This window comes from Protomyctophum bolini (assembly GCF_963924005.1).
Source record: "Protomyctophum bolini genome assembly, chromosome: 13".
In the NCBI taxonomy this organism is placed as follows: Eukaryota; Metazoa; Chordata; class Actinopteri; order Myctophiformes; family Myctophidae; genus Protomyctophum; species Protomyctophum bolini.
This window is the reverse complement of record NC_137874.1, coordinates 34684901-34700565: the sequence shown is the minus strand read 5'-3', so window position 1 is coordinate 34700565 and position 15665 is coordinate 34684901. Positions and strand designations below refer to the sequence as shown.

At 46.7% G+C, this 15665-nt stretch overlaps 1 protein-coding gene across 4 annotated transcripts in view; it reads left to right on the top strand.

Annotated features, from left to right (window-relative positions):
- rapgef6 (Rap guanine nucleotide exchange factor (GEF) 6) overlaps positions 1-15665 on the top strand; it is a 187919-nt gene that overhangs the window by 56099 nt on the left and 116155 nt on the right. For all 4 annotated transcript variants that reach the window (XM_080780488.1, XM_080780489.1, XM_080780487.1 and 1 more), the window contains exon 5: positions 9878-9947. In XM_080780488.1, the coding sequence (XP_080636614.1) occupies positions 9878-9947 (70 nt within the window). The remainder of the gene's footprint in view (positions 1-9877; positions 9948-15665) is intronic.

Here is a 15665-nt window from a genome sequence, read left to right as displayed (position 1 = left end):
TAACTCCACTAAGTGTTAAATAAATAAATAATAAAGCCTCTTCTTTAATTGAACACGGTCCGCCCGCGATAGTCTTTAGCAGTCCTTATATCCACAGAAGAGAGCTCCTCCGCTCTGAACGACCAAACAAAAACAAATGGGGTACTCCTTAAAGTTAATAAATCCCAACAGAAAGGCCCTTGGCTCGATCTCACCGGTATGTCGGTAGGTTGTTCATACTCCACTGGCCAAACTCCACCGACCGGCTTCCAGTCCAAATGCCGACCATCCGTCGGCGGAAGCAACTAAGCGATGACTTAATTCCCCGACGGTCCTGTTGCTAGTTAGGGCTGCAGATAGCGTGATCAAACTTGATACTTGAACTTGACTGCTACCTGGCGCTCCTCATTCCCCGTGTAGGCCTACACCGTGTTTGTGATTCCCCCTGTTCCCCGTGTGTCACTTCCTCCTGAAGTAACCTTGGGTGACGACACCAGTGGCGTGTCAATCACCCATGTGTCAGACCTGTTACCTTTTCCTCATGAATAGGAAATATTATCATCACATTAATTTCACATGTAATCTTTCTCCTTAAATAAATAACACGTACAGAACAACAAAGTAGAATGACATAAATAATGTGCTTTTGTCACAACCTATGTATGTATGTATGTACAGTTTGTATGTGTCAATGAGCACCATAATGAGTACCAGTAGGGGCGCTGTTTGCCAGAAACAGAGAGAGAGAGACAGTGTTGCCTGCTAATATGAGAGAGAGAGAGAGGAGGGGGGGGGGGAGAAAGAGGGGAGTCGCACCACTCGGTTCACACAGGTGTGATTTTTTTCTAAAATGTTCGCTCTGAAAGATTATATATTCAAAGATTTGTGCCACATTTTCACGATTTTTTCAAGAAAAATAGCAGACCTACAAGCTCGTAGCGCGCCACTCGGTGGCGTGCTATGAGCTTGTAGATCTGTTATTTTTTTCAATAGCTACATTTATAACAATGTTATACCAAAAGGGGTTCCCGCCCCAAAATGGGTTAAAGTCTCCTCCTGCTTTGGAAATGGTCTCAGGATGCATGTTCTCCTGCCAGCTAATGGCTCTTTACAATTTGTCCGCCTCGGCGTTGCTGTGTGACATTGGCTTGCGGTGGTATAAAGACAGCAGTTAACACGCATGGGGAATTCCCTTTGGGATACAGAACGGCCCTGGACCTTTAATTGTTAGTTGTTTTCCCAACGCTGTCGAACGGGACTGAGAGACCGTTTCCACATCAGTGCGCCATGAATTGTTAATAAAGTAAAGCAACACACCCTCGCCAGTGGTCGCCATGCAGGACCGGTCAGTGCGGTGCACAGGAATAACATCCGGTGGTGGTAGTATAGTTACTAGTATTAGGGCCCGGGGCCAATTCTCTGAAAGGCAGAACACACAACGGCCCCTTGAGAGCTGCTTCGGTATTGAAGTCCGTCCAGCTGGTTGTTGAGGGACTCAGCGTTGGCCAGCAGTAGGCTGGGTATCTGGGGGCCAGCTGGTTGTTGAGGGACTCAGCGTTGGCCAGCAGTAGGCTGGGTATCTGGGGGGCCAGCTGGTTGTGGAGGGACTCTGCGTTGGCCAGCAGTAGGCTGGGTATCTGGGGGGCCAGCTGGTTGTTGAGGGACTCTGCGTTGGCCAGCAGTAGGCTGGGTATCTGGGGGCCAGCTGGTTGTTGAGGGACTCAGCGTTGGCCAGCAGTAGGCTGGGTATCTGGGGGGCCAGCTGGTTGTGGAGGGACTCTGCGTTGGCCAGCAGTAGGCTGGGTATCTGGGGGCCAGCTGGTTGTGGAGGGACTCTGCGTTGGCCAGCAGTAGGCTGGGTATCTGGGGGCCAGCTGGTTGTGGAGGGACTCAGCGTTGGCCAGCAGTAGGCTGGGTATCTGGGGGGCCAGCTGGTTGTGGAGGGACTCTGCGTTGGCCAGCAGTAGGCTGGGTATCTGGGGGGCCAGCTGGTTGTGGAGGGACTCTGCGTTGGCCAGCAGTAGGCTGGGTATCTGGGGGGCCAGCTGGTTGTTGAGGGACTCAGCGTTGGCCAGCAGTAGGCTGGGTATCTGGGGGGCCAGCTGGTTGTGGAGGGACTCAGCGTTGGCCAGTAGTAGGCTGGGTATCTGGGGGCCCAGCTGGTTGTGGAGGGACTCTGCGTTGGCCAGCAGTAGGCTGGGTATCTGGGGGGCCAGCTGGTTGTTGAGGGACTCAGCGTTGGCCAGCAGTAGGCTGGGTATCTGGGGGGCCAGCTGGTTGTTGAGGGACTCAGCGTTGGCCAGCAGTAGGCTGGGTATCTGGGGGGCCAGCTGGTTGTGGAGGGACTCAGCGTTGGCCAGCAGTAGGCTGGGTATCTGGGGGCCAGCTGGTTGTTGAGGGACTCAGCGTTGGCCAGCAGTAGGCTGGGTATCTGGGGGGCCAGCTGGTTGTTGAGGGACTCAGCGTTGGCCAGCAGTAGGCTGGGTATCTGGGGGGCCAGCTGGTTGTGGAGGGACTCTACGTTGGCCAGTAGTAGGCTGGGTATCTGGGGGGCCAGCTGGTTGTGGAGGGACTCTACGTTGGCCAGTAGTAGGCTGGGTATCTGGGGGGCCAGCTGGTTGTGGAGGGACTCTGCGTTGGCCAGCAGTAGGCTGGGTATCTGGGGGCCAGCTGGTTGTGGAGGGACTCTGCGTTGGCCAGCAGTAGGCTGGGTATCTGGGGGCCAGCTGGTTGTTGAGGGACTCTGCGTTGGCCAGCAGTAGGCTGGGTATCTGGGGGCCAGCTGGTTGTTGAGGGACTCTGCGTTGGCCAGCAGTAGGCTGGGTATCTGGGGGCCAGCTGGTTGTTGAGGGACTCTGCGTTGGCCAGCAGTAGGCTGGGTATCTGGGGGCCAGCTGGTTGTTGAGGGACTCAGCGTTGGCCAGCAGTAGGCTGGGTATCTGGGGGGCCAGCTGGTTGTGGAGGGACTCTGCGTTGGCCAGCAGTAGGCTGGGTATCTGGGGGGCCAGCTGGTTGTGGAGGGACTCTGCGTTGGCCAGCAGTAGGCTGGGTATCTGGGGGCAGCTGGTTGTTGAGGGACTCAGCGTTGGCCAGCAGTAGGCTGGGTATCTGGGGGCAGCTGGTTGTTGAGGGACTCAGCGTTGGCCAGCAGTAGGCTGGGTATCTGGGGGGCCAGCTGGTTGTGGAGGGACTCTGCGTTGGCCAGCAGTAGGCTGGGTATCTGGGGCCAGCTGGTTGTTGAGGGACTCGGCGTTGGCCAGCAGTAGGCTGGGTATCTGGGGGGCCAGCTGGTTGTGGAGGGACTCTGCGTTGGCCAGCAGTAGGCTGGGTATCTGGGGGCCAAGAGGGACGCGGTTGGACCTTAGCGTATATATGAATAGAGATGGCATCCGAGTTCTCCTTCCATCCACTTGCATTAAGTTGCTCAAAAGCGCATGAGGCGATTTCACTCCTCCTTCCTGGTAGGAACAGAGTGCATTCTGGGATGGATTTGCCCCAAACACATGAACGTGCTGCCGTTGAACGCGCACGAACGTGCTGCCGCCGTCGTGAACGTGCACAATGATAGTCAACGGACCAGCGCGTTCATGTGTTTGGGTCCACGCTGCGATACCAAATTCGGCCAATATGTCCATTTGGCCTCAGGGTTTCCTCTGGGTGCCGTCTCTATTCATATATACTCTAAGGGTTGGACTTGTAGCCTCAGCTCTCTCTGTCTGAGGCCATTAGGCCACCACGGTAGAGCCTGTTTGTTCTCAGCAATGTCTTTCGGTTAAGTCCCACTATAGGGCTGTCACCATTACACATTTAAGCTGATGATTAATTGTCACACAAATTAACGATTTAATTGCGTTTTGCATTCCAACATTAGAACGTTACATTTTGTATTTCTGTTTGATGCTTTAATGCTTCGTAATCACAAATTGCACAGATAAGAGAAGATATGACAAATTAATCACTGACACATTTAATATTTTTTTCTTTCCAAAAAATGTGAAATAGCCGGAAATGGTTTATCTACAAGACAAGATCTGCACGCACGCACGCACGCACGCACGCACACACACACACACACACACAAAGAAGAGTACGACTTCACAGTCCCTCTTTTTTTCCTGCCGCTCATGGACAAACTATTCCCCCGAACGTACAAACCAAAGCACTCGTTCCATTCATGTCGGACCACCTTTGATGGTCATCAGAGCACATTATGACGTTACACACTTTCATCTGAGCGGCAAAACAAGTGCATGGGAAATTGGACCAATGTTTTTGCAGCCGGCAGGTTGAAGATCTGATGAGATGAAAGGGCACTGCCTCCCTTTTGGACCCGGAGGCAGTGTTGCCAGATTTTGTGAGAGAAATAAGCAACCTGGTCTAGGACAATCAAGCCCAAAAGAAGCAATTAGGCCACATGAGGCTTTAGCCGATCTACAAGCTCACAACACGTTGCTGCGTTGTGAGCAAAATCTTAAACTAAAAGGTGGAATATTTGGAATATTTAACACAAATCTGCTACGGCGCTCCCCGCCACAAAACATTTTCTGATGGGTGTTTGGGACAAATACAACTGGGAGTTACAGAAAAATAAGCCCAAAGTCGCTTTAAATAAGCGTACATGGCAACAGTGCCTGATGGATGGATGGATGGATGGAAAATGAAGGCAACAGACGGGACTAAAGCTACGATCAAACCTGGATAGTTTAAACGGCGGGATTAAATACAAAGTCGAGAAGTCGCGCAAACGGCCAACTGGTACCTTACCTTCGCCCCAGCTGGAAAAATCCAACTGAAGTGTCCTTCGCTTCCCCCCCGACAGCCAATAGGCGTTGATGTTGTTCCGAGAGCCGGTGATTTTATTCATCCCTTAGCAAAGACATAGGAGAGATAATTGTGCTGCTCATGAATTATACAATAGCAGGAATTATGTTACCGGTAAATATATTGAACCGAGTGTTTGGTGTTTTCTGGCTCGGCCGTATAGGTGCTTTACTAGGTACAAAATCTTCAGGTTTGAACGCACCTTTAAAAAGGAATGGTAGAGAAACTAGGCAGCCAGTGAAACGCCTGAGGAGAAAGATGTAGGCAGTGGGAAAGTAATGTTTGGCCATATCCCAGCTCAACACGCTTCCCATAATTCAAAGCGGCGGGCGCTCTTGGAGAAAGCCTAAAAACAATGCTGAGTCGCCACTTTCACATGCGAACGGATGCGAGACAAACTCACTCAACTCAATCCTGTTCTCAGGGATCACACACGCACGCACACGCATGTAAAAATTGATTGGAGCTCAGATGGCAGATCACACATTCAGGTTTGTGAGAAAGACCATCAAAATATTTAGTATGTCAGAGAGAGAGACACAAATATATGCGCGCGCGCACACACACACACACACACACACACACACACACACCAATGAAAGTAATCCTATTTCTTAACTGAAATGACGTGTGAATAAAGACTTTATCCCATACAGAAAATAAATCGATCATGTTTCAAATTTGACTAAATTAAATGATCGAAATTGAGGGACTAAGTTACATGTATAAGTACGGTACTGTATATGACTAAATTGTAGCACGGGCGGGCACAAATAGTAGCCGGGGGTCTGACCCCATTTTGCATATTAAATGCTGGTTAAAAAAAAAAACGCTGGGGTCCAAAATAAAAGCCAGGGCTATTATTTGCAGTTTCTTCAGCCGTACTGTAACCAAATAACGCCCTGTGCAGGCCGGTGCAAACATAAATAAAAACCTTCTGCAAATAGCCGCCTGGTGCCCATTTTGGGCGGGAACCCCTTTTGGTGTTTTGAAGCATTATGTTATACTTTAAAAATAGCAGATCTACAAGCTCATAGCGCGGCACCGAGTGCAGCGCTACAGTCATAAAGTATACATTAGAGTTGTTGTGTGGAAATTTCAGAACAACGAGTGGCCCAGGAAATGGTTCTCCATTCATTTTCTCCATAGGCTTTTCCTAAAGTATTTATTTAAAGACGGTTACGCCGCGGCAGCGGACAAAGCCAACTCGGATCGTGACAAATCATGACAATGAACACAATGTTTTGGGCCGATCAAATAATTTATAATAAGAAAAACAACAAAAAAAGTGTTGTAACCTGCCGTTTTTTTCTACTTTCTAATTATTTGTTTGGCCCAAAACATTGTGTTTAGTGTCATGATTTGTCACGACAAGAGTTGGCTTTGTCCGCGGCGTAAACGTCTTTAAATAAATAAATAAATAAATCTCGAGGGGGCGGGACTGCGACGCTCTATACTTTGTCATAAGATAGTGGCGCCGCGTCTCACAGATATTGACTACCAGTTAGTGATGCTTTTAGCTATTTTCACTATTTTAGATTTTTCAATATATTTGGTATGCGGTCTGTGTATCTTGTGAAAAATTTAAAATAAAAACAAAATATAAAAAAATATATATATGTATATTAGAAATGAGATGATTTGGAAAAGGTGTGTGTGTGTGTGTGTGTGTGTGTGTGTGTGTGTGTGTGTGTGTGTGTGTGTGTGTGTGTGGTTACAAACAAGCAGTAACAGAATCACATTTCTATCACATGGGTTTGGTTGCACGTTAAGATACTACTGTACTGTATGTCTTATGCTTTCACATAATATTGCCACTGTTGCGTGGAAACCTGTATGCCCGATATATGTAGTTGTATTATTTAATCACAACCGCTTGCACTTGAAAAAATAATAATTTTGAGCATCACTGTTGTATGACACAGTAGGGCATCCATGTAGAAAAAGAAAGTTGAGACCGTCTGGGCACCTGATGGCGTGCCGCGGGTTCGACTCCCGATCCCGACGGCCTTTGCCACGCCTTCCCCCCCCATCTCTCCCCCATTTCCTGTCAGATTACTTTAAACCTATCAATATAGGCAGAAAAAAAAAACAAAAAAAAACAGAAATCTTAAACAACAAAAATAAAGAAAGTTGAAATTCGGAGATGCAAGCGGTTTCTGGCTGACATCAACGATAATGCTCTAGTCCAGGGCTGTAGTCCAGGCTTGTTGACCTGAAGTGACATGCATGGTGTTGATATGACAAGTGTAGTGCACGGCGTACGGAACCCTCTGCTGGTCACGCCACCGCACCATCATCTGCTCCGCTCCCGACACATCACAGGACACGCAGGCTGCGAGCCAAACGCAATCAAATCCCAGCCAGACAAAGCCTGGCATTGTGCTGAGGTTGTTTATTGGTTTGCGCTGGGGGTTTATTTCGATCGCCATGAGGCCAAGATGTCCTCGTGGATCAAAATCGGAGAGGGATACCTTCTGACATTTAGAATTTATTCCGTAATTTTACCCATTGCTTGTCCAGATTCTCCAGAAAAAAAGTAAAAAGGAAACTACCGTATAAGAATTCGTCTGCATGGCCAGTGTTAAATCCATCATGCTGTAATTATCATACACTCGAGTCTTGACATGTGTTTGTAACATCTTTTCCACTGTTTTGTTTATTCAAGATTCAGGGTATACAGTAAATCAAATGACAGTATATGTGACACACCCATATGAAACATATAAAAGATAACAAAATGTTGTGAGTCCATACACAAAATATTGTGGTAGCATAAAATAAAAATAAGAAAATAAAAAGTTGCATAGTCCTATGCTAACATGGAAGCGACACTAATACAAACCACATAACCTGAATCAAGTTGAAACAAAAACAAGACAAACGTACGACAAGACAAGACAAGACAACATGGCATGGTCATTGGTCACCCAATTGTAACATCTTTTCAAGATAACAAAATAATGACCTTTGGAAATGTATGTTCTCTGCATTGCGTGCAGTATTTATGCTACGAGCCCCCTCGGTTTAATGCTTAACCGTGCTTGTATGTGCAGCTGTTGACAAGATGTTGACGACCTACGTAGCATCCTATTTTAGGCTGTTGTATACTGTATATGGGTATATGTGTAAAAACAACCTAAACCTCACAACACATCGCAAAGTGAAAAGTGTTTAAAAAAAAACTAAAATAGTCAAAATAAAAATAACTAAAATAGTGAAAATAGCAGATCTAGAAGGTCACAACAAGCTCACAAGTTGTGAGCCTCTACATTGACTATTTTCACTATTTCTGCACGCCGCCGCTGTGCAACAAAGTATAAAATATAATGCTTTAAATGGTTGATCAAAGAAAGGAAAAATAATCCATAGTTGCGGTCCTCCAAAGCGGAAGCTTTACGCCACCGTCGACACGGCCCTCCGTCTCCTCCTCCTCACCTGCCTCTTCGCCGCCGTCCTTCTCACGGGCCTCCTGCGACGCCTGGTGGACTTCCTGCGCCTCCTGGTGGTGGTCTTGGCTGTGGCCGCGCGTCTCCTCCTCCTCCGGGGCCTGGCGGACGCGGCGCGTCGTCTGGTCCTCCTCCTCCTGCGTCTGACCGTCCTCTTGGGACCCGCCGCCTTCACGGCCCTCCTCCTCCTCCTCCTGGCTTCCGCCTTCGCTGGGGAACCGGCAGATTCGACCGGGACGACGTCCATTATTCTCTCTGGCGCTTAGATAATCAATTAATTAACTGGATTTGTTGTTTTTTTCTAAATCGAGCTGAACGACAAAATTACTTGTTCCGTAATACTGAACAGACTCGGTGCAGCGCCCGTTAATATAGTACCTGGAGGTCAATCTATGACGTCATACATTTTATTTTACAATCGGGAAAAGATTGACATTGGGGTTAGAGTTGGATTTAGCATGGGCCACATTACACCACATATAGATTCTGTGGGGTTAGATTATGTGGGATTTAGCATGCATGGGCCACATTATACCTCTAGTAATGTGACGAGTGCCTTGTGAAAGTACAAGATCTTCTTCTTTTCCTTTCAGCTTTTCCCTTCAGGGGTCGCCACAGCGAACCATCTGCTTCCATCTCACCCTGTCCTCTGCCTCCTCTTCTCTCACACCAACTGACTTTATGGTCTCTTTCAGTACACCCATAAATCTTCTCTTTGGTCTTCCTCTAGGCCTCCTGCCTGGCAGTTCCTACCTCAACATCCTTCTACCGATATACTCACTATCCCTCCTCTGTACGTGTCCAAACCATCTCACTCTGGCCTCTCTGGCTTTACCTCCAAAACATCTGACATGCGCTGTGCTGTCCCTCTGATGTATTCGTTCCTGATCCTATCCATCCTTGTTGCTCCCAGAGAGAACCTCAGCATTTTTTTTAATACAAGATAGTAAAAAATAAAAATAAAATCCATAGCTATCCCTTATTTCCATGTGACCAGAGGTATTCTTTAGTACACTAGACCGGAGCAATAACCATGCCTGTGGTCCCCATGGACTGGAGAAGGTCATGTTGTCGAACCACAAAGGCCTATTGATCTCCTCAAGTCGCCTCTATGTCTTTGTAGTGGTTACGGTTAGGTCTGCACCACAGAACATTGCCTCTGCACACAGGTTCCTGATACACTGCATGGTACTCTGTAGAAACCTCCTGACCATAGCTAAAGGACATGGCTTAGTCCCAACTGGTTATTAAGATACATGTATGTGAACCTATCTGTTGGCCACTCTCTTGAGTTTGAAGCCGTGAGCAAGGACCTTTGGAGGACTTTGTCTCTCACACACACACACACACACACACACACACACACACAAATTATTTATATACGGTTGATTCCATTACATAACCCCACTGTACCATAGTTGTTGTATATTGCCTTTGCTGTATTTGCATTTTAACGTGTGTGTGTGTGTGTGTGTGTGTGTGTGTGTGTGTGTGTGTGTGTGTGTGTGTGTGTGTGTGTGTGTGTGTGTGTGTGTGTGTGTGTGTGTGTGTGTGTGTGTGTGTGTGTGTGTGTGTGTGTGTGTGTGTGTGTGTGTGTGTGTGTGTGTGTGCGCACCCTCTCTATTCAGTTTTGGCAAGCAGCTGGGGGGCAGACGAGGTTTTGAATGCATCACTTTGGAGCCGTCAGAAATGATTGTGGTGAGTATAGCCTCTCTCTCTTTCTCCTATGGGACCTTTTGCTTTTTATTTTTCCCATCATCCCCCTTCATGTTTCTTCCATTATATTTAGTTTACATTCATTCTGTTCATCTGCACCTCTCAGCCCTCTCTCTCTCTCCTCCCTGTTCATGTCTGCCTGCCTCTCTCTCTCTCTCTCTCTCTCTCGCTCTCTCTCTCTCTCTCTCTCTCTCTCTCTCTCTCTCTCGCTCTCTCTCTCTCTCTCTCTCTCACCCTCCCTATCTTTCTCTCTCTCTACCTATCTCTCTCTCGCGTCGCTTGTTTTGGCTTCAGCGGTGTTGACTTCGTTGACTAAAACTATTATACTAAATACAAACTAAGCTATGATGACTAAAACTACATGACTAAATACATTGACAATTTCGTCAACAAATAAAAACTAGACTAAAATGTTAGGGAGGGACTAGTGGAGAAGAGTTTTATGCTAGGTTGCATTCTGAAAATAGCAGATCTACAAGCTCACGCGTTGTCGATCGGCTATTATTTGCACGCAACCAAAGTGTAAAATCTGCCATTGCGATGACATCAAGGACTGCCAAAACAAAATCAACTGTACAACTAAAATTGTATGATATTTAGTCGACTGAAACGGATGACTAAAAGGAAATTTAGCTCAAAAGACTATGACTAAAACTAAACCAAAATGTGCAACAGTGCTGCTCTGTCTCTGGGTGTGTCTGTGTGTCTGTCATGGAGGGACCAGCAGGCAGGATGAGAGAGCAGTATAGAGTCTCTGTGTGTCTGTCATGGAGGGACCAGCAGGCAGGATGAGAGAGCACTATAGAGTCTCTGTGTGTCTGTGTGTCTGTCATGGAGGGACCAGCAGGCAGGATGAGAGCGCAGTATAGAGTCTCTGTGTGTCTGTCATGGAGGGACCAGCAGGCAGGATGAGAGCGCAGTATAGAGTCTCTGTGTGTCTGTGTGTCTGTCATGGAGGGACCAGCAGGCAGGATGAGAGCGCAGTATAGAGTCGTAAACCAGTGGCTGCAGGATGCTGGCTCTCCTTTGACCCTTTCCTCTGCTCAGAAACACAACTGGAACAACACTCTGAAGGACAACGACACTTTGAACCCGCTGGGACTGTTTTGGGGCACGTCGTCATTGTAGGGAAACGTTTTATTTTATGTCAAAACTTTCGAAAATTGAGAAAGTAGCCAATCTACGAGCCGATTTGCGAGCTTGCAAATCTTCTCTTTTTCTCTTTTTCTTACTATTTGTCACATACAACAAAGTACATATACTGTATAGGACTTAAGTGGCCAAATCTACTTTCAACGATGGAGCATGTAAAATGGAAATATCAACAGCTAAATTCTAATTGCGGTGTACCGTATGTCATACATTTAGGGTTTGTCTGCATCAGTGCATCTACGTATGCGATGTATGCATGTCTGTCCCCTCAAAAGTAGTCCAATATTACTAAAGCTTACTTTCTTGAATGGCGTGAGGAAACAGAGCCACCTTTAGCCATGAAAGCCTGACGTCACTCACTGGTGACGTAAGGTTGTATTGTATGTTCGTATTTTGACTGCGCTCAGAATGTGTGTGTTAAAATTGAGTGCGTCGACCAGAGTGTTGTTCTCCCACCAGTGTATGTTATTGTGGATATGAGAATGGAAGAGACCCCCACCCCCCCAGGGGGAGTGAATGGAGGAGTGAGTGAGTGAGCAGCTGAATGGATGATGGAGGGAGTGAGAGAAGGAAATGAGCCTGCAGTATATTAGATTTGTCCAGAGCGTGGCCTGGTGTGGCCCGGCTCCGCATCACAACAACACATCACATCATGACATCACCCTGAACCAGAGAACCAATCGCACCGCTGTTCAGATCCACTCCAATGATTAGAGACAATAATATTCTTTATCATAAGACTGTGAAACCGTGTGTGTGTGTGTGTGTGTGTGTGTGTGTGTCTGTGTGTGTGAACTAGGACATCAGATTGCATAAGAATATGTTGTTCTTGTTGTTGTTGTTTGGTATTGGGGCGGTGCCCTGCCCTGCCCTGCCCCGTCTGTCTGTCTGTCTGCCTTAATGGGCTGTAATGCGTTCCCTCCACAGTGGGAGCAGCACAGGGCGTACCACTGTGCCTTATAGCCATAGAGAGGATGTAAACACCGCTGGTGGAAAAACTGCTCGCATTCTTTACTCAAGTAAAAGTATCACTACTGCATTACAGAAAATACTCCGTTGTACAAGTACAAGTCTGGATTGATGTCTGTGTGAGTACAAGTACAAAAGTGTTGGCATCAAAAAAAGATGAGTGACTGACTATTGTAAACGATACAGAGACATCCTCCCAGACAATATTGCAGAGACAGTTTATTTTCGGACCACAATTCTTACATGAGATGATTTTAAGATGATCCCATGTTTTTCTCCATAGAGAAAACCTTACGCAAACCCCTTGGAACAAGGGGATGAGCGAGTGACTTAAGAACTTTGGCGCTCAATAGTCAGCTAATTTAGTTCAGAAGAAGGAGGTGTGTGTGTGTGTGTGTGTGTGTGTGACTTTGCCTCATATCACTTGACTAAAACTGAGAGAACACAGTGGCAAGAGTAGAAAACCACACACACACACACACACACGCATGTGCGTGCATGCGCGTGTGGGGCTAATTTTCACAGACAGAATGGTACAGGCAGACAGAGCAGAGCGTGGGAAATAAACAGATTACATGATGGCCAGACTGTGAATCCACTATGACTAAAACTGACTGTCTATCTACACAGATATAGACAAATAGATGCTGTGTTAGACAGCACACTGGACCAGCCATTCTCTTCAACCATGCCCTATATATATATATATAGCCCCTCCTATGCCCAGCTTTGTGTGCTTGTTAGGCACGTAGCGTGGATAAAAAAAAATTCACTGGGCCAATTAGCATCGCGAGTGGGGTGACGTGCAACCGATTAGTGAAACCGTTTTTGCCGACTTGCTAATGTGATTACGGGGGACCATTTAAATCAAAGGCCCTTTGCTGTGGTTGGTGTGATTTTGGACACGTTGGCTACAACAGAAAGTTTCATGCACAGCGGTGAGGGGCTGCCAAAGTCACTCCGAAGGGAGGTGGAAAGTCTGGTGACACGTCTTTTGTTGTTTTCCTTGTTTCTTTGCCCCCTGTCTTTAAGAAGCTAGACTGGCCAAGATCTCAATTGACCGGGCCTGTGCCCGAGGGCCCAATAGACGCTACGCTTCTGGTGCTTGTGTGTATCCTCTAGTGATGATTTGATTGGCTGAGCAGCACCCCATAGCGACGATTTGATTGGCTGAGAAAAGACAGAAAAGTGAGGACGCAAATTGTGATTGGCAGGAATGAGATGATGTATGATGATAAGAGTGCCTCTCACCTCTCACAATTTTTTCCAATTAATTTAGTAGAGTATGGACAGGAAGCCTAGGGCTTGACATGACAGTCTTCGTCCTCATTTCAATATGTTTCGACTTGTTGACTGGTTGTAGGAGAGGACAGGAGAGAGACATACATCACATTTGACTGATTAGTTGTGTTATACGGTAGATTTGTTCGCTAGTCTTTCACCCTCTGGAATGCATACATGCATACAAGGTTAGCAGCAGGATTCTACGACAAGTGGAGCTGAACTACTTCAGTTACTAACTTAAGCTCCCAGTTCCTTATTCTATTACCAAACCCATGTCTAAACCAGTGGGTTTCAACCCGGGGACCACCAGTGGTCGTTGAGTTGGTAACCAAATGGACTCTTATAGATCTTTAACTCTTGAGAGTGTAAAATGAACCCAAATGACCCAAACGAAAACAAAATATTCTTTAGTTTTGGGTCTGAGAGGCTAAATGTCAAATGCTGAATACATAATTGACATTAAAAACGTTGAAAAGCGTTGGTCTAAAGTAACTAATGCTTAAACACAACCATCTCTGGCTGCATGCGAGGGCAATGCATCATGGGTATTGCCCTGCAAGCCAATCCATTGTAAATGCTGACGTTGTATGGGAACATCTGTGTGTCTGTACATCGCTGGAATGCAGTAAACACATGACTGGCCCGAGGCCACGGCAAAACAAACAAACAAAAAAATAAAAACACGCTCATACAGAAACCGATTGGTCACTGGTACGGAAGCATGTGACTGATGACGCCGGCGAATGCAATGCAAGAAGCCACATTCACCCTTAGAGCTAACCTCAAGTTATCTTTATGGCTAGATCATAATCTGAAGTCTGCTGATTTGAGGAGCGATTGTACACATCCAAAACACAAGTGTGTGATGTGTACATATTATATGCACTCTCTCTCTCTCTCTCGCTCGCTCTCTCTCTCACACTCACTGACTCACTCACTCACACACACGCACACACACCTACCTTCCGTACTGTGTCACAAATGAATGTGCGCACTACCCCTACTCTACTACTGCAGCATACCTTTGGAGGTAGACCGTTATACATGCACAGTGTTGTAGAGTTGTTGCACAGACGGTGCTGGTTCACTGTCTGTGTTGTCCTCTCCGTGGCGTGCGTCACACCACTGCCCCATGATCCACTAAATGCTGCGGGCGGATGAATGACGCTGCTTCATAGTTCGCGGCCTCACGCTCAACAAGAGACCGAGAGATACAGAAAGGAAGAGAGAAGAGAGACATTGGAAGTGATAAAACGAAGCAAAGCAAAAACCTGGACAGAATTGGAACAGAAACACTGTAAATTGAAGAGCAAATAAGACATCTTTGTTTCTCCATCTCTCTCTCTCTTCCTCCTCTATATTTATTTTCTGTTTACTAAAGAGCTGGAGAGATGGGGATACCCCGTTACTGAACAGCAATGATTGAGATCAGATAATAGAGGTTTATAACTTTTAGCAAATACCTCTTTTTTTGCCAGCTGTTCGAAAAGCGACTAGACAACATGTTCACCTATACCTCTACCAGCGACCGAAGTGGAAACCTTTTATAAGCCAATGGGAGACTTACCCTTAAAACCCATAGTCTGAATGGTGATAAAAACCCATACTCTGAACGCCAGCAACGTGAAGCTGTGAGCTGAGGCAGAGGCTGCGGCACACACATTGATTGTAGATGTACATAAAATGAGAGCTTTTATAATTTCATAATAAGCAATTATAACTGAGTTCTTCTCCTTGTTTAACAACAACCTATGACCATGAGTCATTTTGAAAGACTTCTGGTTGCACATCTCTAACGTGGTAAGGGGAAGAGACAGCGAGCAGCAGAGAACAGAGCGGTTGGGAGGGGGGCAGATGGTTTTCACTTTCATCTCTTAGCTGGGGTTCCCCTTTGGTTTGACTCACTGAGACAATCAGACAAACAGAGAGACAGACGGATATGAAAGGACAGTCTCTATATCATGGGTTCAATCAGACAAACAGAGAGACAGACGGATATGAAAGGACAGTCTCTATATCATGGGTTCCCAAACGTTTTAGCCCGCCACCCCAACATAATGCTGCCATTGGCTCGCAGCCCCAACCTGACCGCGGAGGTAATTCGTCATTTGTCCGCACGTGTAATGTATTCATCTTAGGGCTATAGAGGTTTTGTAACAATCATAGTTAAAATGTATTCTTGTACAATATTATTTTTGTACCTGGGCCATGGCTCAGTGGTCCAGGCACCGTGGCTGGTAATCCAGTCTGGCAGTGTGCCGCGGGTTCGACTCCCGATCCCGACGGCCTTTACTG